Here is a 26,351-nt window from a genome sequence, read left to right as displayed (position 1 = left end):
GTGTATATTCCCAAAGGTAAGGGTGGGAAAAATATATATCCACTAAATTTATATCTCCTGACGGACAGACCTTTTCGTTTCATAAATCTAAGACACCACGACAGTCTTCCTTTGAAATCTGGAATTTTCTTTGCGGTGGCGATTGTTTTTGCTTTCAGTCTGATCTGCACAGTCGAAACACCTCGGCCATCTGCTTTCAGTGTGTTCACCCAGTCTTCTAGAAGGTCTTCCAGTTCGGGCCACCTAGTTTTTTTACCTCGGAAAACTTTTTTCGCCTTTTTACAGTTCTCCAGTTCTTCTCGCTGCCGTTTCCAGTGTCTCACCATCGATTCGTTTATGCCTAGTTTACGTGCAGTATCTCTGTTTCCTTCTTTATCGGACTGCTCGATTGCTTTTAGCTTGAAAGCTGCGTCATGTGCCTTTCTTTTTGCATTTTGCATGATGAGAGTATGTTTACGCTAATTAAATTTTTGCACAAGCCAAGAAGTTGCAGTCTTCCTCAGAGCATATATTCCACCGGTTTAAATCTTACCTTTTGTACTCAAGCGCCGCTGGCGGCCGTTAGAAAAATTACATAGATTGGCTGTATCACTGAATAAGCCACAGGGTTGAAAGTTTGGGGAAAAAGTAGCGGCTTATAGTCCAGAATTTACGGTATAATTATTATTTAGTTATACTCTTAGTAGGTAATGACATCATCTAGAGGCAAGTATAACCCTTTGGGTGCTTTTATGAAGGTGCAACACTAGCTCACAGATTTTATCTCGAGTGGTTCTGGTCCCCATTAAATGCGAAAACCGAGGGATTTCTGTATTAATGTGTGAGTACGCTTCAGAATTTGCCAGGGAATTACACAGTTGTAACAGTAACAACATTAGGTCAGTAGAACACAAATAATGGTGGAGACAAACCTGGCCCAGTCGGTAGGAGGCGGGCTGGCGGGGCAGGCTAAGGAACGGTGGCACAGCGGCCGGCGACAGAGCACTGTTGCGGTGGTTGGCCGGGGGCAGCCTGTGCCGGGCCGGCAGGGGGGGCAGGGTAGGGTGCCCCACGTTGAGAGAGACGGGCATTGGCTCGCTAATGTGCAGTGGCTGGTAGAGAGGCAGTCGGCGCAGACTGTGCGAGTGGAACTTGGGTGGCGGGAGCAGAGGCTCTGCGCTCAGGAAAGATGGCTGGCCAGAAAAAAAAAACCCAACACATAAAAGGTCATTTTCAGGGTAGACGTTTCACCCTTTCTAAGAGGCTAACAGAGAAATCTTTCCAATTCGAGACATGCCATTTTACTCTGGGTAGATCCCTAAAGTAGAAAATATAGAGCTTTGTGACGAGCTGGTTAACAATTTAGGGCAGGGGTCTCGAATGTGGTGCACGATGACATGATGTTTTAACGGTTAACTTCAAGTCTAATATTTACAATCTGGTGATAACACAAACAACATTTTAATAACAGTTTTTCGAGCCAATCATTGACAAAAAGTAGCTCTAAGCTTTAAAAGGTTGGCGACCCCTGGTTTAGGGTGTCCTATCCTCATTGCCTGAAAACAAAAGAGGAAGGGCTCCTGCCCTCCGCAACAATTGTGAGTATAATAAGAACATTACAGCATTTAAATGTTTTCTGATAGTATTTTCTTATTTTATTCGACTAAAATATTTGTATTGATATGAGAAGAAAATGATTTAAATGAACAAATAATCTGATAACATTTTTCTAATTTTGCAGTTAAATTTAGAGAATTTTAGTGAAGTATGAAATAAATACTTGGATTGAAGATAGATAGATAGATACTTTATTTGTTACCGTAGGGAAATTCACACTTCCAGCAGTATCCTTGTGTTGAAAATAAAACAATAATAAAGTAAAAGCAATATAATACATAAATACCCAATGTAACGTGTTGATATAGAGTATTTAAATAGTGCTACATAAAATACAAACCGTAATAAAAATAGGGTAATATGCAATGTGGGGGTGTGGTTTATTGTGGGCTTTTACTCCCCTGGGTGGAGTTAAAGAGCCTCATGGCATGAGGAAGAAATGATCTCCTCAGTCTGTCCGTGAATAACTATCTAATACTTTTTCATATTTTACAATGTACTGTATGTTAACAACTGATTTTAGTAAAAGAAAACTGATTAAAATGTTTTTTGATTTTTTTTCCATTATTTATTTTGTTGAATTTATTGTTTTGTTATATTATTTTCAGTGAAAGTAGAACAAAAACTTTATTATGAGCAGAAATATAAGACAATATTTCTATTGTCTGAAACAACTAAAATAAGGGGGAAGAGATAAGAATCCAATTATTTGGTATTCATTTTTATATTTTGCTTCATTAAATATTTTTCTAAAACTTTCAAATATCCTGCCAAACGATAAAAAAAAGATTATCTTTCTTATTTTAATGTTTTTTGTTCTTTTTTGCCAATTAATTTTTAACTGGATATTTTTCTTTACAATTTGCAGTTTAAAGAGACAGTGTGTATTATTATGCACCTCTTGTTCATTAAAAAACCCCATGTTTATTTGAATTATAAGCGAAAATACGATCAACAATAAAATAAACATGCTTTTTTCAAAACTACTCATAAGTCGAACAATGAGACATAATTGTCTGCCATCTTGCTTCAACAGGTACCCAAACTCCTCAAAAAGGCCGGGCAAAAAAAAAAAATATATTAAAAAAAGGAAAACGGTGCTTTTTGGTCACTTTGAGCTGCAGTAATTCATATTTTTTCTTGTAGTTTTTAGCACTTGTTCTCGGTTGACTTCACCAAACAGTAACATGTGGTGGACAAATGATCCACACTTTCCCTTCAAGTAAGTAATAGTATTCCCCACCATCCTATTCTGGGGCCCTTGACTTTTTCATATTGCTCCATTCTGCGGCAGGAGGTAGAGCGCTACAAGAGGTCGAGGGTTCGATTTCCGGCTCCTCCTAGTTTAATGTCGAAGTTTCCTTGGTCAACACCCTGAACCCTAAATGCCCCCGATAAGCAGTTAGGCTCCTTGCATGGCTGTCTCCGTGTGTGTTTTTGTATGTGTATGGGTAAAGTGTGAAGTACATTATAAAGCCCTTTGGTAGGTTTTAAGTGAAATGCAGTCCATTTGCCGTTATCAATCTATTCAAATTCAGCGTTTTATCGCTTTGCATATGACATCATACCCCACCTATCTTCTTAATGAAACATTTTATGTCCACCCTCCTCCCTCACTCGTCTTTAAAAGCGAAGTGATCGGCAATAACATCACCAAGTACAACCCACACAACTCCACTCCAGTAAACGAGCGCACGTTTTCAAAGTTCACAACATTAGAGGTGACAATCGCAAAGACAGTTGCTGTTCAGTTCTGGCATGCATCGATGAGCACACACATCAGCCAACACATCCCAAAACCGCTCGTAACAAATTTAGCACTTCGTTACTAAAACGTTTTTTCATCGTTTGCTGCCAGCATTCCTCATTCGCCATAAAGCTTTCTTTTTCAAATGTCTTCAACTTTATTGATACACTCTGTTCTTGTAGGGGGGGGGGGCTGTAATGATGACACACCCCAAAGTTACTAAACAATGGTCTTCACAGACATTTTAGAGGGTGAAAAAAGGGTGATTTTGTTCACTTATTTTAGTGTAAAAACAGAAAAATAAAACTACACTGTTCAATAGATTAGGTTATATATTCTTTCTTAATACCTTTTATTAGCAAGAGCATATCAGGCTTTTCATTCTCAGGGGTGCCAAATACTGAAAACAGTATAAATAAAGAGAATTTTTAGGTTTGTAAAAAAAATCCTAGTAGCATTTAAGAGTGCCATTTTAGTATCAAAGTGATTCTTAGATAATTTTCTTAGACTTGAGGTATTGACAGTGTCTGAAATAATGTCTGCCCGGATGCCCAAAACGTCTCCGCCCGGGTGGCCGACAACTTAAACACACAAAAAAAAAATGTTTGAGCAATATATAATATTGTTCAAATAAAACAGAGAACAAAAGAAAAATAGATAAGTGGTTAGGAACCAAGCCAAAACCTCAGCCCCAAAAGAAATATTCAAAAGAAGCTAACAAAATGTGTGACGCTACAAAACGTAAACGTACATGAAAAGCATCGCGGAAAGAGGAGTTCACGTGGCTTGTAGAAGACGACGCAACGCAAACATTGCATGAATGAAGATGAGTAAATACAGGTACATACTGATGGCAGATGGAAAACAGCGATGTCAAGTCAAGTCAAGTCAAGTCATTTTTATTTGTATAGCCCTAAATCACGAAGAGTCTCAAAGGGCTTCACAGATTGTTACACTATATTACACAAACTATTTTCAACCGACAAGAGGAGTAGGTTATTCGTATGCAATGGAGTAGAAGTGAGTTTTAAGTTTAGATTTAAACATTTCCACTGAGGTTGCAGATCGAATCTCAGGGGGAAGAGCATTCCACAGCACCGGTGCCCGGATGGAGAACGCTCTCGAACCAGCAGAAGACTTCTTTGCTCTCTGGATCATCAGAAGACCAGCACTCTCAGATCGTAGGCTTCGGCCCGGGACATAGTGGCAGATCAGATCTGAAAGATAAGAGGGAGCAAGTCCATGTATGATTTTGTACAATACTAAGAGAACTTTGAAGTCACATCTTTGGCTAACTGGGAGCCAATGCAGGTTAGCCAAAATCGGTGTTATGTGATCGTACTTTTTTGTCCTGGTTAAGAGCCTCGCTGCGGCATTTTGTACTAGCTGAAGAGACTTGATTCTGGACTTCGGGAGACCGGAGAGTAGTGCATTGCAGTAATCGAGACGGGAGGTAACAAATGCATGAATTAATGTTTCCGCATCAGACTGAGACAGTATTGAACGGATTTTAGCAATGTTGCGAAGATGGAAGAAGGCAGTTCTAGTAATTTGTTTTACATGCATCTCAAAGGATAGTTCAGGGTCAAATATGACACCTAAATTTTTAACTGAGTCACTCTGTGTGATGTGACATTTGTCAATGTTCACAGCAGTTTTTGAGAATAAGTCCCGGCATTTAGAAGGACCAATGACTAACATTTCAGTCTTTTCGGAGTTAAGACGCAAGAAGTTGAGTGACATCCACTCTTTTATCTCAGTGAGACAGGCCTCCAAATTTCCACAGTTTAGTGTGGAAGATTCCTCCAACGGAAGATATAGTTGAGTGTCGTCTGCATAGCAATGGAAGCTGATATTGTACTTGCGAATAATATCACCTAACGGAAGCATGTAAATGTTGAAAAGTAGGGGGCCGAGCACTGAACCCTGCGGAACACCGCAGGTAACATTAAAGGGCTCAGATGTCGTTTCACCATATTTAACACAGTGTGTCCTATCTGAGAGGTAGGATTTGAACCACGAGAGGACAGCTCCTGAGAGACCAATCCATTTTTCCAACCGTTCTAGTAGGATATTGTGGCGCACTGTGTCAAAAGCAGCACTAAGATCCAGCAGCAGCAAAAGTGATGAAGCGCCAGAATCCATTGACATTAGGAGATCATTTGTTACCTTGATCAGAGCTGTCTCAGTAGAGTGGTTAGCCCTGAATCCTGATTGCATGGATTCAAAAAGGTTATTCTCCGATATGAAAGCATTCAGCTGCTGTGCCACTACTCTTTCGAGTACTTTAGAGAGGAAAGGTAGGTTTGACACAGGTCTGTAATTACTTAATATTTCTGGATCAAGGTTGGGTCGTTTCAGTGTGGGTTTAATAACGGCGGACTTAAAAGCTGCTGGAACTACACCTGAGGAGAGTGATGTATTTATAATATTTAGAACTGAAGGCCCAAGGACGCTAAAAAGACTTTTAATAAGTGAACCTGGGAGCGGGTCGAACTGGCAAGTTGTCGGTTTGGCCGCATTCACCACTTGTTTGAGATCATCAAGTGACAGTTCACTAAAACCGGCCATTTTCCCAGGGCAGCCACCCTGTCGTGCATCTGTAAATTTCAGTCCTTTAATACGTGTGGTACTAACAATATCTTTTGCAATTTCTTCCTGTATGCATTGAATCTTCTTAGTGAAGAAGACCATTAAGTCCTGAGCAGAGTGTGTCGAACTGTCTGCGATAGGCTGTTGCCTTGTAAGCGATGCTACAGTGTCAAAAAGGGCTTTGGGGTTGTTCTTTTGAGACGCAATCACCTTCGAAAGGTAGGCCGATTTTGCAGAGGCAAGGGCCGCTTTATACTTTAACAAGCTGTCACACCAGGTTTGATGGAAAACCTCAAGCTTGGTAGCGCGCCATTTTCTCTCCCATTTCCTGCATTCTTTTTTAAGGGTTCTAGTTTCCTCAGTAAACCAAGGTGTGCGTCTTTTAGGACGTGATTTTAGTTTTATGGGCGCTATTGAATCCAGCACACTAGTCAGGGTGGTATTGAACTCATTCATGAGTGAGTCAATCGAGCCATTGTATTTAGGAAAGGACGCAACTGCTCCAGGAAGGAGTTCAAAGAGCTCAGAAACTGTGCCAGTGCTTATATTGCGTCCGCTAGATCCCTCAGCTTTATTAACTTTACATTTAGTTAGCACCTCAAATGTCACTAAATAATGATCAGAGATAACAGTAGTACACGGTAGCACCATAATGTTTGAGGTTAAAACTCCTCGAGTCAGAATCAAGTCTAGCGTGTTCCCATTTTTATGGGTTGGCAAGTCAACCAGTTGAGTAAAACCAAATGCATCAATTAGAGAACTAAACGCAATAGTAAGTGAACTGTGTGGGGAGTTCATATGAATGTTAAAGTCTCCCATAATTATTATTTTGTCTGCATAGGTTACTAGTTCAGACAAAAGTTCAGCAAATTCGTCTAAGAAAGTTGTGTATGGCCCAGGTGCACGATAGATAGTTATTACATCAATTGACAATTGAGGGGACCGCATCACAAGAGCCTCAAACGTTTTGTAATTATTAGAGGTACGTGTATTAAATTTGAGCGATTTTTCAGAGATTAGCGCAACACCACCACCTCTTTTCAGCGTGCGTGCTATATGACTACTCTCGTAGTCTGGGGGAGAGGCATAATTTAGCGCTAAGTGCTCATCCGGGCGTAACCACGTTTCACAAAGACCCATACAGTTAAGTTTATAATCACGAATAATGTTATCAACAAGTAAAGCTTTTGGAGCAAGCGATCTAATATTTAACAGACCAAATTTCAGCTTTGCTGAATCATTTGACTTAGCTGAACTCTTTGTAGTCTTTGTCGAGATCTTCAAAAGCTCCCGGCGTTGTGGCCGCTCGTGAGCGCTGAGTTCAAAGCGTCGGTTGTCCGGCGAGGAATGAATGGTGGAATTAGTTACATCCTCGCGTCCATCTTGCTGCTTGGACTTCACACGCTTCACACATCTACCTGCACGGCAACCACGTTTCTGTTTTCTTTCTTTACGGGGTCGCCGCCGCCGTTTTTTAAGAGGAATAGCTGTCCACAAGGATGCCGGGTCTCTTTGAAGTTCGCTCGGTATATCATGGGCGGTATAAAAAGTGCCCGAATAATCGAAATTTAGACGCCCACCCAACCGAATAAGTTCGTCCCTACTGTAAGTGTTTTTGGCCACACATGTGTCCAAAAGTGAAAGCAAAAAAGACAAGAGAACGGCAATAAATAGAAGATTAGCTGGAGAGCTCGCCGCAAGCATGTATCCATGCGCAGTCGCCATCTTGATAGATAGATGAAGAAAAAGCAATACAAGCAATAAATGTTATGAGTAGATTTATAATAAACTTAATTTTAAAGTGTTGTTCTGTTATATATTTTGATTATCAGCAATTAGTCTTATTGTTTCAAGTTGTGAAAAATGGGGCAGGCAACTTCATGGCTGGGCAGGCAACTTTTCAGAGTTGTCTGCCCTGGTGTCCAGTAACTTTTTGTCATGAGTTTCAGACACTGGTATTGATTGATAGATGAGACTCTGTTTAAGGGGAAAGTGTCTGTAATGTATGGTGTAGTGCAACCAAAAACAAGCGCTACAAGTCACAAGAAAGACAAAGAATCATTTTGGGGTACCCTACTCATTGCAGCAAGATGGCGGCCAATCTTGTCAGTTTCCTTTTGGATGAACCTCATGTTTTTTTAAAATAAGTGCTCCCGACGTACGAGCATTTATAACAATGTTTTTTGTAAGTTTATGTGTTTTAAGTGGTTATTTAGATCATGATTGTTTATTCTTTAATGAATTAGGAGGGACTTAATAATACATACTGTCTTTTTAAAGATACACAGGAAATGTATTAAACTAGTTTTTGTATTCTAACCAACAGTAACATCTAGAAGAGTAAAAGGTACATTGCTTGATTTATATAGCTGTAGATAGTTTTTACCTTGCAATTTTCAACCTCTTTTTCAGAATGTATGCTGATTAGCAACCAAACACACACACAAATGGTAAGCTAATATATATACTACATTACACAAAGGAAAACTTGTATTTTAAAAAGAAAAAACAAAAAAAATATGCGTCAAGGACTCACTTTCTAACAAACCAAATATCAAAGTCAGATACAGTTAGCAAATCAATTGGCAAGAGCTTTAGCACCACCTACTTTCTCTCTGTGCACGCCAGTGACATTGGATCCGGCAAGAAAGGCTCACCTTGTAAATGCCGGCTCCTATTCCGCAGGGCTTAGGCGGAGGTTTGCGCTGAGGTAATGGCCGACATGTGGAGACGGGGCTGGTGGGCCGCTTGGCCTCAATGGATCTGTAAAAGGTCACAGAAAGAGCACCGACATATTTGATGAGTTGTCATCTTTGGAATGGTTTATTTATGTTACACTTAATTCCAGCCGCAAGTAATAATCATCTGCTGTGCAGGGTGATTTCCTTTCGACGAATACTACCCCTCCCCCTCCCAGCTAGACACAGTGACAAAAAGACTGAACTGCAAAAGACATCATTGGTCCTTCAAAACACCCCTTCATCACAGATTATCTACGTCCCCCTACATTTGTCTCTCTCTCTACTCCTCTGATGGAAAAGCAGGCAGACCACAGGACCCCAAGCGCATCACAACCCAAAAAAGTCTAAAAAGACCCTGATGCCACGTGCACTGAAAAACGTCCTAAAGATGAGTCCCTTTCCTCACCCTCTCAACCTCTCTCCCTCACTCTCTCTCCTTCTCCCTCCAAAATGACAACTCCAGCTGAATCTGAACAACTGAAACAACTAAGTGCCCCCTCTCTCCCTCTTTCTCTCTTTCTAAGTCAAAGTACTTGAAAAAAAAACAAAACTAACTGCTTATTGATGCTGGTGTTGGACGCTTCAAACACGCCATAGAAAATCTCTGCTCATTTCTCCCATTGGCTATTTTCACCAAAATACAGCCACTACCCCAGAAAATCTATTGCATTCTAATTTCCCTCTTGGCGAAATATTTGTCTATTGACTTTAGTTTGAATAAATGTAGTTGTGTTTTTATAATTTAAAATGTGTTTGTTTTTTGATTGAATAAGTATATCTCATCAAATCAATGAACCACAAATTCATGAATAAAAGTGCAGCTCAAAATTCAAAATTATGAGACTGATCAATATTTTAGAGAGTGGACATTTGACGTCCTATTTCGGTAATCTGAGGTAACTGCAATCTGCACTCATCTCATCTCATCCCATTAGCTGCACCGCTTATCCTCTGTAGGGTCGCGGGGTTGCTGGAGCGCATCCCAGCAATCATCCGGCAGTGGGCAAGGGACACCCTGAACTGGTTGCCAGCCAATCGCAGGGCACACAGGGACAGACAACTCACTCGCTCATTTACACCTAGGGACAATTTGGACCAGCCAATCCACCTGAAATGCATGTTTTTGGAATGTGGGAGGAAACCGGAATGCCCGGAGGAAACCCACGCAAGCACGGGGAGAACATACAAACTCCGCACAGGAAGTCCGGTAGCTGGATTTGAACCCGCACAGGAGGTTCCCAAGACCATAGAACTGTGCCGCACACGCGCTAACCACTGCGCCGCCGTGCTGCCCGCAATCGGCACTCAAAATTCCCAAAACAATTTCTTGCTAAAGACCATATAAAGACGATATAGCTGAGATCCCAAGACAGGATAACTTTTTGATGCTTTTGTTGGCTTACCTGAGCTTCTCTAAGGTGGTCTTCCTGTGGGTGAAGAGCAGTCGCAGTAGCGTCTTCCTCTTGAGGAAAACGAGGCTGCTGGCCAGAAGCAGGATGCTGGCGGCCACCAAGATGGCCACGGCCACCACTACACTGTCGGCTGACGGCACGAGACATATGGTAAAATGCACATAAGCTACCATTCAAACCTTTGTGGTTACCCAGAAAGTTTTTCTTTTTCCTTAAACAAGTCACATCTTTATTTATCAAATGAATTGTCCAATGTCTGTGTTCTTTTCCCATATTAATCTTTTCCTTTTGTCGGCCAGCTTAACATGTTTTTTCTGCTGCTCTGCCTTGAAGGCCAGCATCTCGAGAGTCACCGCTTCTCTGTAGATCTTGACACTGTTGTTTTTTCCATTCAACCAAGCTGCTGGTTGGGGACCTTTAAGACATTTATTTCTTAAACTAATCCCTTTTGTTTACTTGTCCTCTTGGTTTGTAGTGCCTTCTAATTCTCTTTATACTTTGGTTAAAGCCTGTTTGTGCCGTTTTCTGAAAGAAGTACAGACGCTCCCCTACTTACGATCATTCGTCTGATAAAAAACGGTAGATGGGAACATTTTTTTCCAGGATGTCGAAAAATATCCGGACATTGCTGTCAGTTAGATTTTGAATTGTGTGCACCTTTTTCCGAGTAGAGGAAAGTACTAGTAGTGCTTCTTCCTGCGTAGCGCTGTGAGAGGTCAACCAGCATCCACCCCGAAGAAGAAATCCGGCTTCTAATTCCTAATTCATTTGTAAACATACTACGTGTACTCTATCACTAGCGCGCTAAGAACTTTGACGTTTTTATCTCCTGCATCCATTCAATGTGGTTGGTGTAAAGTGTAAAGAAGATGCGAGCCGTTTCTTTTGAAATGAAAGTGGCATAAGAAAGCTTGATGCGGTTGAGAAAATGGTTGGATCGCTTTTTTTCGCCCACTTTCTAACACAGAGGAGGACCTCTTGAAGCCCATCTTCCGCAAGTAAGTAAGCTTCACTTTATTTATCTTTATAGAGCATACTATTTTATCAAATGTTTATTTTTTACTACAAAACAACACAGGTTACTTATACAAGCCTTAAACATACTTATATAAACATTAAACATACAAAATATAGCACAGAAGCAACTTACGAACAAATTTAACTTACAAACGATCGTCCGGAACCTATCTCGTTCGTAAATAGGGCAGCGTCTGTATCACACACCGCTGTCGGAGATTTTCAGTTTCTTTGCAATTTTTAACATGGAATAAAGTTCATTTCTTAGAACAAGAAAATAAGTTTTACATGGAAGTTCTGTCCATTCTGAAAGTAAATCTACAAATGTGATGCTTCAGATACTCGACTAGCTTAAAAGAATGTCATTTGTATAGCTTATCTAACTTGTTAGTTAGTTTTCAGCTGTGCTAACATCATAGCACTAGGGTTTTTTAATGATACGTTAGCCTTGTAACACAATTACCAAACACAATGTACAATTAAAATAGTGGAGGACCTGCTGGAAATTGGCCTCTATATACCGATGAGGATTTTGCATTAAAAACTGATATTTTTAGCCTAGCCATTAACCATGCCAACAATGTATGGGGTGTATTTCTCATTAGTTTTATAGTATCTTCATTGACAAAAACAGAGTTTTTCCTTGAGAAACCTGTACATTTCTAAGCAAACCTAAACACACACACAAGCACAATGAGTCATCTTCCTAGAAATCAACATGCTGGGTTAATTTACTGCAGACGGCGATGGGGGGTCGTGTTATTACACAATATTTGCAGTGCAACAGCAAGAAAAAATACAAAAAAACAGCACAGCTGCGACAAAATGATGAGATAATCAGGCGGAACTACCTGCAAGTCTCGTCGGGCCGCTGTCGATGCTTCCGCCGAATCCCGTCCCCTCACAAAATGGGGGCGCCCAGTGCGCTTCACAGTGACAGTTCTTTTTATTGTTGCATACCTGGGGTGGAACATTGCACATTCTTTTATGATCTATAGCGAAAGCTCTCTGTATGGGGTGGTTAGAATCCAGTGATAAGCAGGCAGTCGAGGCAGAGCCTCACATGTCATCATAGAAATATTCAATTGAATATATGAATTATTATATATAGTGTTAAAGTTCTTTCTCATTTAACTTCACATTTGCTGGATTTTTTTTCCAAAATGGCAGAATTTTCAGAGTATTATGAATATTAACAAATTTGTAGATGCAGAGTTAGGCACGCAATTCACTTGCCTCATGGCAGACCAAGGATTATGATTTGGCGCCCACCTCAGCCCCAACAATATAGTTAGAGATAATATTAGCAAGCGAACGGCAAGTCAAGCCGTATTTATTTTTTCCTCAGTGCATGGACATTTCTTTCAAAATTAAGGGTTACCCATCGATTAATGCCTTTATCCAAAAGTAGCAGCGCATAGACTCCATTTATAAGTTAAGGTAAAGCCCAGGGCCATGCTGGCGCCAACTGTGTTGAGAATTCAGCGTCAGTGTCTATGGCTGCAGAACGCCAAGGGCGCTGTACCGCCATACACCTGATGCAGTTTTTAGCTTTGCAGTTGTTTCAGCACATGTTTTCTGACAATGTGACCTTTCAAGATGGCGATTACAAAGACGAGCACGCATTTACTACTGCGTCGAAAGAAAACATGAATGAGGGAAGCGTAGCGTAAAATGTGAGCTTTATATTTTTAGACGAGACCGCAACCTTACTGTAGAGAATAATGCCAGATTGCAACACAGATGTGAGACGTCGTCTTTCAGTGTTTTTGTCCTTGCCAGTTTCCTGGGTAGCGGATCAAATTGTATTGGCTTGTTATCGTTCCTCGAGGATAAAATAAATGTTTAGTGACCTGACATTGATCGCCATAATATTGAAAGTTTTTGATAAATAACTACAACTGCTTTTTAGTTTGACTGTATACATTAAAGACTTGGCGAGTGTGTAAAAAAGTTGAAATATGGTGTCCATGTTGTAAATATCGAACAAACTACTGTCAAACGTTTTGCTCCAGTAACGTATTACATGAATAATGTTTGATAAAACATTGACTAACTTCTCCTCTTGAGGGGCGTCATAAATGTTTCCTGACATCACCATGCTGTTTTGTATTTAGAAGGCATTTGTTGGGGAAAGGTTATTAGGTGTAGCACACACTTGAAGAATTTGGCCACAAAGCACCACAAGTATCAAACACTTTGATATTCACACCATTGGCGCTATGCAGTTTTTCTCCCAAAAGTGCATGGAGCTTAAGATAATTTTTTTTTCAATGCTTCAGTTTTTATATAGCTTTTTTTGCTCTGCCGATCAAATGATAAATAAGAAGTAGGTTCACGTATCTGTAAAGCGGACCGTCTCTCACCATACACAAACCTCATTCCATGTGTCTAGTGTTCTGATACTATTTATGTCAAAAGTATATTATGGCAGTTAATTTTGTGTCATTCACAACCATGCCGATTTAAAAAAACATTGTTTTGCATTGGTTTGGACCCGTATAGCTGTAAATCTGTTAATTGTAAAAACATGTGCAGAAGGGAGTCCAGCCCTTGCAAGCAAAAAGGGGCTTTTCCATCTATCCAAGCAGATTCCCGAGTGAGCCGTCCTGATGATGTCGGGAGGTGACCGAAAGGGAGTTGCACATCTGTGCGCTGGATGTTAGCGAGGTTAGAAAGCGCAATGAGGGAGGTTTGATGATGGCTTGATATATTTTAATGACGGAGGGGAATTTTCCTCCAGAGCGATCCAAGCTTGGCCTCCTACAGCTCATGTCAAGCAGACGCTAACAAGGGAGCTGCAGCAGAGAGGAGACTCAAATGCAGCGTTGCTCAACCAGTGGGCTGAGAGACCTTGTCTGATGTGTCACAGGGAATTATTTAATTTTATCAAATTGTAGATGAGAAATTCATATTTTTTTCCTAAAACAATTTGAGTATATGTATCGCCCCCTGAGTGATCAGCCTTGAAGCATTCATACTATTTTGTATCTAATAGGTGACAGCAGATTACTACTTTAGTAATGGCCGGTTCTGCTTGAAAAAGTGAAAGAAATGAATGATTTGATATTACTCTAAATTTCAGAGTGAATGAGTTTTTCTCCAATGATGTAGGATCTAGTCTCAGGATTGTCTCTCTCACACACACACACACACACACACACACACACACACACACACACACACACACACACACACACACACACACACACACACACACACACACACACACACACACACACACACACACACACCTTTAGTGCAAAGATCCAACTCATCTCTGAAGAGCGGGTGGTGCTTTACAATGAAAAACAACAGCGAACAGATCATGAAGGAGCTGTATCTGAGCCAGATCAGGAAGCTTCTCCTGCTACTGGTAACCACGGACCCTGGGACTATCTGTTTCATGTGGGGGAGCAAACCCTTATCCCAAAATAGCCTGGAGAGGGATGGGTGCAGCAAAGCTATGCTTGCCCAAGACACACCACAGGATATTGTGCCCCTAAAATCCAGGTGGCTAAGGGATCTGTGAACCAGGAACAGATCTGCAGATACAGTGTCTGGATCTGATTCATGTTATGACATTGGTTTTCAAACATTAAGGATTAAAGTAAAATGATATGTGTGAGGATCCAGCATGGCACAGTCCTCCAGAGGGTGCCAGTGGACAATTTGACTACTTTTCTGCACCTGGCGCTCGTCATCTACCTGGTAGACTGACAACTCCTTGCTTTCGGATCATAGCCTCTTACCTTTTTACGCCAGTTTTGTGCCTGACAAAGCCTTGAGTTGTTTGGACTGTGTTTGTGTTGTTCATTGCATCTGTGCAGAACGCTTTTTGTTACTTCCCTTTACCCCTCAATAAAGTTGTTAACTCCTTTTGTGTGTCATTGTTAGCGAAAACTAACTAATATTTTACTTTTTAAGCAATAAATTTGATAAAATGCTGAAACAGTTGGTGTGTTATAGTATTTTCTTACTTTATAAATAAAACTTAAAAATGTATACATTAACAAAACACAGAAATGTAGGAATACCATTTGCATCAGTTTTATGTTCGTCTTGAGCGCAATACACTTTAATTTGCAGTCAGGATGCTTTAAGAACATAATTTTTATGAGAGTGACTTCACAAGGGGACTCCGGGGATAAGAGTGACACCAGTTATTAATAGGCTCGTGCTTGCTCAAATTTCGACAAGCTACATACTTTCATCAACAAATAAGCACAAGTCATTAATGAGCTTGTAAATTTCCCAAAACAGGAACCAAACTTATCTGTCATCGAATAATTAACACTTAGTTAAAACTCATTTGAAGCTACGTGCATCGCATCGGTTAATTACCGTCATGATCGCTCTGTCACCGCTCCAATTTGCCACTGCACTTTTCATTTTTTCTTTTTTTTTGTCGACCCATTTTTAATGATGGACTTCAATGTCATCTTGAAACAGATCGAAAACTAAAAAGAGAAGCTTTGATGGTACTATCCATTCCAGGCACAGAAGACTCACTGTATTTTACCAAGTCACCAATCGTTCAGCTGGAAACTATGGTGTACTTCCAACGTTTCAATGTGGTTTTAGTGTGCCATCTTTTGGGGAAATGTAAGTATTCTGACAAAGGGGAAAAACATATTGTCAGTCTTTTTAAAAAAAAAAAAAAAATGGTTTTACAATGTTTGTCTGGGCCAGGTTTCAAAGGCCTATGGGGCCCACGGCCCGTAGTTTGGCTATGTCTTGCTAATGACGTGATAAAGGTAAACACTTTTGTTAACTGACATTGTATGAAAAATGAAGTTTTATCTCATTCTGAAAATAATAGACAAAGCATTGTAAAAATGTAGTGGAAACATATTTTGGGATCCAAGGGCAGATTATTTTGCGAACTATGTTCAGGTTTTGTGTTTTTCCTTGCCCTCATGTAGGTTTAGATCAGGGAATCTTGTATTAATAGTCGATAGTTTACAATAATCTGTGGTCTGTGCAGCCCTTTGAGACTCCTTGTGATTAAGGACATTACAAATAAACATGACTTGACATTTTATCTTGTACTGAAAATAATATATATCATCTCAGAACGAACATTGAGAACCATATTTTAGCATGTATGAAGGGGATTTTAAGATTTTGCAATTTTATTTAAGTGTACCATTTTTACGTCAAATGTGGTTTAGACAAATGGAAACTGAACACAGAACCTGCTGGTACTTCAAGTGTCCAGCAGACGCCAGTTATACACAATAAATACTGTAAATTCCGGACTATGGAGCGCACCTGATTATAAGCCGTACCCACCACATTTTCAGAGGAAAACCGATTTCGTACATACACAAGCCGCCCCTGTATATAAGCCGCATGCGCCCACGTTAAAAGATTGTAACACAAACATTACATTTATCCAGACCCGACTTCAAGTCGCGCGGTTGAAACTAAATGTCCTTCATTGAAGTACACAGTCCAAAAATCACAGCCGGCAAAATGAATGGAAAATGATACCGGTACTTAAGGTTTGATGCAGACCTGCAGAGTCCGAGTACCCGTTGAAACAAATCCGAGGAAAAAAAGTCTATATTTTCAAAGGTAAGGGTGGGAAAAATATATATCCACTATTGTCTGGCGCGACAACAGGTCTCACTCACCTTTACCCCACTTCCCGTCAGCCCGTGTTTGCTCCGCCCCTCTTTTTTAAATCGCAAAACATATCAGAATAAGTGTTTCAAAGAAATACATTACAAAAATATACAGGTGCAAATACATATTATACATCGGTTACACATATTTACAAAGAAAGACGGTACACCGAGAGAGTTTTCAAAGCTTTAATAATAATAATAATATAACTTTCATCCCAAACGGTGCCTGACAGGGCAGTTAATAGTAGCACACGCTAGCAACACGCTCGCAACACAGTAAACGGGTCTGTTAAAAAAACATTGGCCTTGGCCTTTGTTCTGAAGCAGGTGTAATAGAAATATTTCTATTTATTTTTCACACTAGTTATATAGTTATTTAATAAAGAATTAATTGTTTTAGTGCCTAACATGTTTGTACTGTGTATATCATAATTATAAACTAAATCAAGGGAGGGAAGGGTTATATTTTTCAATGCTCATGACATTTCCAAGCAAAAAGTATCGGTAACGGATCAATATCCATCAATACTAGATTATTTTCTTCCAGTATTGGCCCCCCTAGTTTACACAGCCAGTTGAAAAACCCTTATGAACGGCTTTTTAAATGTCGCTTTTACAAAACCTAATTCCAACAAAATATTCAAAAGAAGGAGGACATAAAGTGGGACGTAATTCAACAACATGCTTTTCATTTGGCGAATCACCGCCGTGATTAAGCGGACCACTTGCTCACGAGTCAATGAGAGGGCATGTCGGGCTGCAGTCTCATTAAATATTAAGCTGGCGGCCGGTTTGCACTCACCCCACGTCCGTTGCACTTTCCCGAGCATTCGTGCACCCCGAAGACGCTGACGTTCTGGCACTGGCGGTTCAGGCACACCTGCCGGGAATCGGGATGCAGATTCAAGCGTTTTGCTGAGCTTTGAGGAGTCAACCAGGCCGGCTAAGCTCAGGTTTAGTATTCATGGCAAGAACATATTCCGGGCAGGATTGTAAAAGAGATTCTTTGTATTACAGCTAAGCAATTATCTACTATGCTCTACGTAGAGGACAAAGGCTACATGGCTCCTGCTTTTTATGTTCAATCTGTAAGAGAATAGACGCTATTTAGCATTTGCCTTTCAAAAACACTGGAAAGTAAACTACACGGTCCTTACCATCCATGGATGGTACAAAAACACAACACCGAGTGGTGTTACTTTATGATAGAGGTACCTCTTTATAGGGCTGCACGATTTACCAGAATAGAATTGTTATCGCGATGTGATGTAGTGCAGTTGGGTAATCCTAAAACCCTGCGTTTTTTCAAGGAATTTTTGCTATTTGATTGATGGAGTGTTTGGCCAACTAAAACGGCACTATATAATAGAGCAAACACGCTTAGGTTTTTGCAGGCTCTACTCACTCACTTTTTGGGTTAATTGGTTTATTGGTTCATTAACATGTTTGTGTATTGTTGATTGGGTGATAAACATAATTTTGTCTCGTCGCCACATGTCCTCTGGACGGGTGCGGGGAGCAGTTGAATGATGCAATCCCCTTGGCGTAATCTTTTTATCTACAATGAATTTTTACCCATGGGTGTCACCAGCCTTTAACCAACCCAAGCACCCTCAATAATTATAGCATTTTAAAAACTATTTTTACCTTATTAAGGACCGAATAGGCTTAAATGTGATGAAAAACGCCAGATAAAATAAGAAAAAAGGAAAACAAAACCAAACTGCCTTGAAAGAGTTCTGTCCATTTAATTCCTAGCGTTGTTTTGGAGCTAAGTTCCGGATGAAAGTGGACCAAATTGGGTTTTCCACAAGAAAACTTCTAATTAAAAACATTCAACTGTTCATTTTTTTAAAATTTGATTCCAAAAATAAGATGAATGAATGAAAACTTTTATTTCAAACATTAAAGTAAAAACAGGACAAAAACAATGAGTCAACAACAAAATAATGTCACATAACATGTTCAAAAAGGCGTAGTCAGAGGCAGATGCTTATTTTTCCTACCCCTTTATCTTCCATATTAGATACATTTTACAAATCCTCCTTTCCTCTTATGTCTAATATAACAAAATCTCATGGATATACTTATTACATAGGTCAGATATCAATAATTATAATAATTACAATAATCACATATTTTTACACTAATCTTCGCAATACCCATCCCTCAACATCATAATGCGCCTAGTTACCAAATGTCACTGCGGCACCAATGATAATAACAACAATAAAATAAACATAATATTTATAATAACAGTTCTGATATATTAAAAGCAACAATAACAACAAGTTAAGATCTAAATAAACATTAAGAATTAAGGTGAAACTATAAATAAATTAATAAATTTGCATGTGCTTAACTTACATTGAAGGGACAATGTGTATTATTTGACCACTAGATGTTGCTGTATTGTGTAATTTCTCGAGCAAGGAGTATTTCTAAAAAAAATGCCAGTTAATTTGATAGTTCGTGTATTCTGGATTTTTGTAAAAGAATCAATACAGTTCTTTTTAATCAATTCGTTTTTCTACCACTAGGAGGTGCTAAACAATATAACTGTCCCTTTAAACTTACATATTACGGCGGGGCTTCAAACGATGACCCCTGGGCCAAAATTTAGAGACCCCTGCCCTTGAAGGTCCATCCACTGGGGTCTCACAAATTCTACACTGCTAAATATAATGAAGTACTCACAAAGAAAATAGCACAGAAAAGGCACTTTTCTTTAAAAAAACGAAAAAAGCATCAAATTTGCAATATTGTTCTGAAAATTGCAATTAGGTTATTTCAAAAATTGTGTAGCTCTACCTATTTATTTGGACCAAAACATCTTGCTCACCAAATAACGAAAATCCATGTCATGATAAGTCACTGTTGCTACCATTAGAGACTGCTCACCACTGTCATAAGCTGGTTCCAGTTTGCGCATGCAAACTACTACAGGCAAAATAAGGTGATGTAAATTGTTTTTGTATGTACGTCATTTATAGTTACAGTAATTTTAATTTTAATTGCACAGTTATTGCGTATCATCAACAGTCTCTCAATTTCATGCCTTTTTTAGCCAATTGCTCTAACCATTAATGGTTGAAATTCCCATTATTAAGCGATAATAAACTTACGAAACACAATGCGGCACCCATTTACTCACAAAAGACATATTTTGCAGAATACCGCATCAATATTAACATTCTATAATGGCGGCGTCATCTGCTACCAGTGATCAAGATGATGCAAATTAAGGCCGAAATGGGCAATACGAGATTGATCTTTTTATATATTTTTCCCAAAAGTTTTGCACGGCTAAGAAATTTTGAAATGATCAAATAACATGAAATACAGGGATAATGTATAAGTTGACAGGTATGCCATCTCAGTCATTCTTCCTGGAGAATGCCCCCTGTCCCCCTTCCTCGCGCACGCCTTTATTATGGCGACTCCCTCCATGGTGCTCATAACAAACTGGCATTTTATTTAATTAATACCTTTTATTTATCTCATTACTGTGATGTTTTATATTTACTTACCATCTGAACGTGTTAAAGTGATTAGAAAGATGTTCTATTTTGTATTAGATGATTTTGGGAGGACAGGAAAAGACCAATTTGTTATTAATAATTTCATATCGGGAAAATTCGCTAGTTGCATGATCAATTCGAGCTACGAGTACGATCTGGGAACTTATTGAGCTCGTATAAAGAGGTAACACTTCATCAGGATTTTATTTTTCAATTTAGTTGCAGCTTACCGTCCCATCTCCGCACTTGGTGCCGGCCAGGACCAGACCCGGATCGGGCATGTCGTCCCCGAGGTACACGTGTGTCCCTCGACACAGGATGCGGCCGCCTTCTTGGAGCGGGATGTTGGTTTCTATGGAAACAGCGTTGGTGCCAATCACTGGCCGGTTGGCACCCCCCTGGCACTGGATTTTACCACATTTTGCATCCCTGAAAAAAAACCGTACTCTAAGCTGCAGATGTCCACATAGTAACGAGATAGTTACAACGTAAAGCAGTACAGGGAAAGAGTTAAGGTTTTAATACCAGAGCTGCCAAATATCAGAAATCATATTTCATGAATGGATTAAGACCATTTTCAGATTTGAAAATGTTTTGGGAGTAGCAATTAAGAGCGTTATATTTAAGGAGAGTGGTTCAGAGAAATTGCACATCAAACCTGCTGTTATCGTAACTGTCCAGCAGATGGCAAAAATGCACCATGAATGACCAAAGAAGAAACAAAAATGAACATTGCTTCATATTTCTTTCCGATTTAGAAAATGCGCATTTCGTAAAATGCTACAAACGGGCAGAGACGCGTCGTGTTTGTAGCACAGCAGTATATTTAAAGACTTAAGACCAATGAATGCCTCTAAGTATTGTGATTACAAACAGCATTGATATAATTATTTTTGCACAATGCATTTATGTAAACAACAGTAAAAACATGATGTATGACCCTGGTGTGTAGCACAAAACGAGTTTATTTAACTGGTTTGTTTTTCTGTAATTAATTATATGTATATTTCTTGATTATTGTCATTTATCTACAGTAAGTTGATTAGGGGCAGATGTCATAAGTATTAGACTTTTATCCCTCCCCTTATTTTAAAGAGTAAAATAGTAACACAACAGGAATAACAAGATGCTAATTTGTTATTTGGACTATCACTGCGTGCTGTTGTCCATTGTTTTGACTATTATGAACTGTTTACATCACTGTCACTATTAGCCAATGATGTTTTTTAATATCCACACCATTGAGGGTACTTATATAACCTAGGAGATTTAATACAAAGAATGGGCTCAGGGGAGGGCCTTTGCAACAGGTTGGGAATTCTTATCAGAGGTTTGGGCTCCCCTGTTCTCCTTGTAAGTTCAAAATCCATTGATGTCTTCTCTTCATATTTTGCTATCAAACTTGAAACTTGACATTTATTTACAGTATTGTAGTTAACTCCAACTTTGAAAGATGCTTAGATGTCAGAATTACTTTAATATTTACAACTTGGTGCATTATAATTAAACTTGTGAATGCACTGCAACGTTCTTCATATTTGCAAGCAATTTATCTTGCAAGGTACGGCTTTAAAATACGAAATATACAAATCAAAGTTAGAGCAGGAGGAAAGAGGGACAGTAAGAAAACTTATTACTGTATTTTATTTAGGATAATTTTTTATTATAATTCGTTCAATGCCAGACGTTTTTCTTAAACAGAAAGCCCGGGTCCCAGACAATTTTTGCCATTTTGACTCATTTTTAAAGGCACACAGAAAATTTAGCGCTGTGCCTATATAGGCATAGGACATATCAAAAGAACGCTTGAGCCTTCATCTTGAGAAAATAGTATGTTTCTAGCTTTTTCCATTGTTCAGTAAACAACAGTTGAACATAGCAAAAAAAAAATTCCAAGAAAACCTCTGAGTAAAACGTCTTTTTTCTTATTTTTTTACTTTAATTATTAATCATTTTACTTTTCATTTACATTAGTTGTTAATGCAACATCCACGGCAGCCTGGTCATCCTGGAAGGGGGATTACCTCATGCGCGGTTTCTTTTCAAGGTTTATTTATTTTCAAGGTTTATTTATTTTTCTCGTGCTAGAGTTTTTGAGTTTTTCCTTGTCCTCATGTAGATTCTAGATCAGATGATGTAATAATAGTCTGTAGTCTGAGGTCTGTGCAGCCCTTTGAGACTCCTTGTGATTAAGGACTATACAAAAAACATAACTTGACTTGACTTAAAAGGTAAAAAGCCAGGTTGACGTTTTTTTTTTTTTTTTAGTTCGTAAACCTCTAGTGATTGACTTGTCAATCTTGTTCCATTTGCAGCAGGCAAGTTTTTGGCAAACTATAAAGGTTTTCAAGACCTGTGTGATTTAAAAAGCAAAGTTGTTCGTGAGGTAAGATATGGTGTGCGGAGAGGATTCAAACGTGGACACACGAGTAGAGTTTAACTAATGGGTTCAAGGGAAAAGACAAAAGGTGTTCAGCAGAGGGAGGAAGGCAGATAACGGGCAACACATACACAGTCAAATTATTTAAGGCATAATGAATACAGAGAGTCTTAAAAGGGCAAAACGAAGGCATGAAAGGTTCAAAGAAGCGCCAATGACGGGCGATAACGTCAACCATCTGACACTAGGGATCTGTCCGTGCCGTCATGATGCCATGCGAGTGGTTAATGAGTGCCAGGTGCACTTAATCAGTTAATTACTCCTATGGCGCCTTATGGAGGGTGTTGGCATGCTAGATCCTTACAGGCACTATCCTATTATAACGTCCATCAATCCTTTTTTTGCACCGCTTATCCTCAGTAGAGTCGCAAGGGTGCTGTGACACCCTCAATTGGTTGCCAGACAGTCGCAGGGCACACAGAGACGGACAACTCACTCGCTCATTCAAAATTAGGGACAATTTGGACCGGCCAATTAACTTGACATCCATGTTTTTATGGGTGTGGGAGGAAACCCACGCAAGCACGAGGAGAACATGCAAACTCTGCACAGGAAGGCTGGGAGCTGGATTTGATCCCATGATGTCAGAACTGTGCCACGGACGTGCTAAGTCCTATTTTAATTTATTATTATTCATTATAAATGAGATATATTCTGTTTTGCTCATGTTGCTGGGTCTATGTGGACTTTATGTAAAAGTAGGGCTAGTGGACCTCTTGATTCACAAATTGGCAGCATTATTGTATGAGATGCATGGTTCAAAACCTGGGATGAAAGTAGCAACTTATAGTCCCTTTTTTATGTTTATTAAATACATTATTATTACAATTTAAATTAAATTAGTCCATTGAAGTTTGAGCCACACCTTGCATCACATTTGGCAAAGGAGCCTTTGGAATCTTTGCCGCAGTTCCCGTAAGGATCCCCCGCAGAATTGACTCGCTCAAAGCAGATCCCTGGCGCCGGCTTGGCTCCTGCGAGGAGGTCGGCATGGGTTCAATTCCAGCCGATTGGCATTAGGAGGCCGATGTAAAGTGGAAAAAAATAGCAAAAAAACAACCTGGGCCCCACAGGGTGATACACTGCTGCTCGTGGGTCTGGCAGATGCCATTGTAGCAGTAACCGTCGACGGCGTGGCAAGCGTGGCCGTCGTGCAGGTAAACGTTGGCAGGGCAGTGCGGGTCAGCGCCCGTGCAGAACTCGGGCAGGTCGCACGAGTTGCCCGACTCGCGGCACACGGTGCCCGCCAATTTCAGCTAGAAGAAGAAAATCATCAATTCACTTCAGGTCATCATAACCCGCCACAGTGTTAAAAATCCAAGAATAACCCTCTGAATGAGATTTTTTTTGTCACTGTAATTTTGAGTACCTTTCCTAGATTGGCCCCAACAGGACAAAAAACCCAAAGATTGTCATCAGGTCAAAATGACCCGCGAGGTGAATACAGTTGAAATCAATGTCAAAGTTACTTACACACCACAGAATATGACAATATTTTCGTTTGTGTCTCAGTTTAATCAGTTGAAGAAGTATACCACATAGATCAAATGGTTTTCTTGCAAATTGCAGTTTCAGACCAATTAGTAGTAAACGTGAACAAGACCGTAGCAGACATGAACAAGACAACATAGCTGGTGTTCTCACAGAGGCCAGAGCTCTTTTTTTGGATTTCATTGAGTAACAAAGGACCCCAAATTGTCTGAATGGGTTATTTTTTCAGGTATTTTTTTTTCTATGTACCAAATTGTATTGTATAATCTGGAATTGTTCAATGGGGGAGAAAAAAAAAACGTTTGAACAAAATGTCATCCAAACCTCCTTTTGGCAAAATGTTTTAAATTTTCAGAAGCTAAAGAAATACAAGTGAAGAGTTAGAACTATATCACATATATTGTAGTGAAATACAAGTTATTTCTTAAAGTAATATGAAATTTGGTGTTTAAAATTCAATCAAGCTGCTTATAATGTGAGTTTAATGAAGAAAGGTCATTTTCAGGCTGTATACAGAAAATGAGGACAACAGGAGGGTTATTAGAGACCAACAAGTGGCCACTTCCAGCCAGCCAAAAAAAATGTTAATATGATCATATATAAGACGTTTTTATTATTATCATTTTTATAAAATGTTTATTTGGTGCCACTCTTGTCCCCGAATGTCCTGTAGAGTGTCTGTTACAGCATTCATGTGTACTGAGCTGAAGAACCACATTTTTATGTGCCTGATATCAATTTTTAAAGTATCTTTATCAAGTTTCATAAAATTAAAAAAAAATATGTTCATTTTTTCTGAAAAGGGGTAGAAATATTCTTTGGTTATTGACCTTCTTCACATCAACATAGTCTTTTGATGCTATTGTTTGGACTCACAATTACTCTTGGAGGGGAATTTTTATAGAAGCTAGTGCTAAACTTTCACAATCTGCAATTTTTGGCTGAGCAAGAACACTTTGACTGGATTTATCTTAATTGAGAAAGTATGATAAGGTTCTCATGATAAGGTTACGGATAGATTTTTTTATTTGCAAACATTTCATTTTCATCCATTTTAGTGGTTAAAAATATATACCCTGTTTTTGTATATTTGGGCCTTACAAGGTTCAAAAGGATAATAATACATTACTTTGCTTTCGTTATGAGTGTTTCAAAACCAGAATGGTCTGTTTATAGAAAAAACAAAACATGTTAATTTCTGCATGTTTATCTATACATAAATGCACATTTTGCTGAGTCTAAAGATACTTATCTTCACCTTTTTCATTTTTTTTTTGCAAAAACGTAGCGTGTACAACTAAATAATTCGAAATACAAAATGCTGAAAAACTAGAGATACGTCTTTTTGAAATAACGATGATTATTGCCACGGTATTGGATTGAGACTATATTTTGACAGCTATCACAGAAAAAAAAAAATTTTGTCTCCTCCTGACTCTGCCCCTCTGCCAAATTTTTCAACCCAATGCCCAACGAGTTTGCCCACCCCGGACCAAGATCCTAGTTTCATTTGAAACTTCTGTTCTGCACCGAAAAATAAAACTTCTTAAAATTGGCGTAGTTGGGAGTTGAGTGTCACCTGGCAGTCGTCGCAGCATTGCCCATGGGCGCACACGGCGTCTCCCTTCAGGGTGCACGTGGTAGCGTTGCAGCACGGATTCAAACATTCCTTGCGGGAGGAAGCGGAAAAACAACAAAATGGAATAAATATCTTAAACTAGAAAGATTACACTTCAAGTAAGCAAAATTCCAATAGGGTAAGCTTTTTCTTTCCAGCGTGACTCTCATTGTCCCAAAAGATTTTTCTGTTTCAAAAGGCTTTTCTTGAAGTGGAAGCATATCTGAAATTTTGAACATTCAATAAACTTATTGATTTTTTTTACCTTTGAAGCACTTGTGGGAGGTGGCAAAAAATAAACTATAACAAGAGTCTCAAATTTGGCCTGGTAGATGAGCGTTTGTGGCCCCCACCTCAATATGAAAGCATGTTAGTGTAGCCCACATCCTTAATTTAAGAGCTTATCATTAATGTGGCCCATTTGAGTTTGATATGCCACCTCCCTGCTAATTCGTTAGGCAAGGATCAAAAGTGATTAACTAATGTTTTAATATTGGTGTGTGTCTGCACCAGGATACGATTTTCTTGCTACTTCATGGTTTG

At 39.3% G+C, this 26,351-nt stretch overlaps 1 protein-coding gene across 1 annotated transcript in view; it reads right to left on the bottom strand.

Annotated features, from left to right (window-relative positions):
* The window catches only part of adam12b (ADAM metallopeptidase domain 12b), a 142,863-nt gene that overhangs the window by 11,980 nt on the left and 104,532 nt on the right, over window positions 1–26,351 (bottom strand). Inside the window, exons 13-21 of the mRNA XM_088351976.1 lie at window positions 25,770–25,859; window positions 23,760–23,955; window positions 23,565–23,673; window positions 20,490–20,688; window positions 17,541–17,618; window positions 11,957–12,065; window positions 10,080–10,218; window positions 8,593–8,698; window positions 912–1,172 (exon numbers count right to left, since the gene is read on the bottom strand). Coding sequence (XP_088208102.1) covers window positions 912–1,172; window positions 8,593–8,698; window positions 10,080–10,218; window positions 11,957–12,065; window positions 17,541–17,618; window positions 20,490–20,688; window positions 23,565–23,673; window positions 23,760–23,955; window positions 25,770–25,859 — 1,287 coding nt within the window. The remainder of the gene's footprint in view (window positions 1–911; window positions 1,173–8,592; window positions 8,699–10,079; window positions 10,219–11,956; window positions 12,066–17,540; window positions 17,619–20,489; window positions 20,689–23,564; window positions 23,674–23,759; window positions 23,956–25,769; window positions 25,860–26,351) is intronic.

Source organism: Urocampus carinirostris, chromosome 13 (genome assembly GCF_059441175.1).
Source record: "Urocampus carinirostris isolate Australia breed hairy pipefish chromosome 13, RoL_Ucar_1.0, whole genome shotgun sequence".
NCBI lineage: Eukaryota > Metazoa > Chordata > Actinopteri > Syngnathiformes > Syngnathidae > Urocampus > Urocampus carinirostris.
The sequence above is the reverse complement of the archived record's forward strand: the minus strand, read 5'-3'. Positions and strand labels throughout refer to the sequence as shown.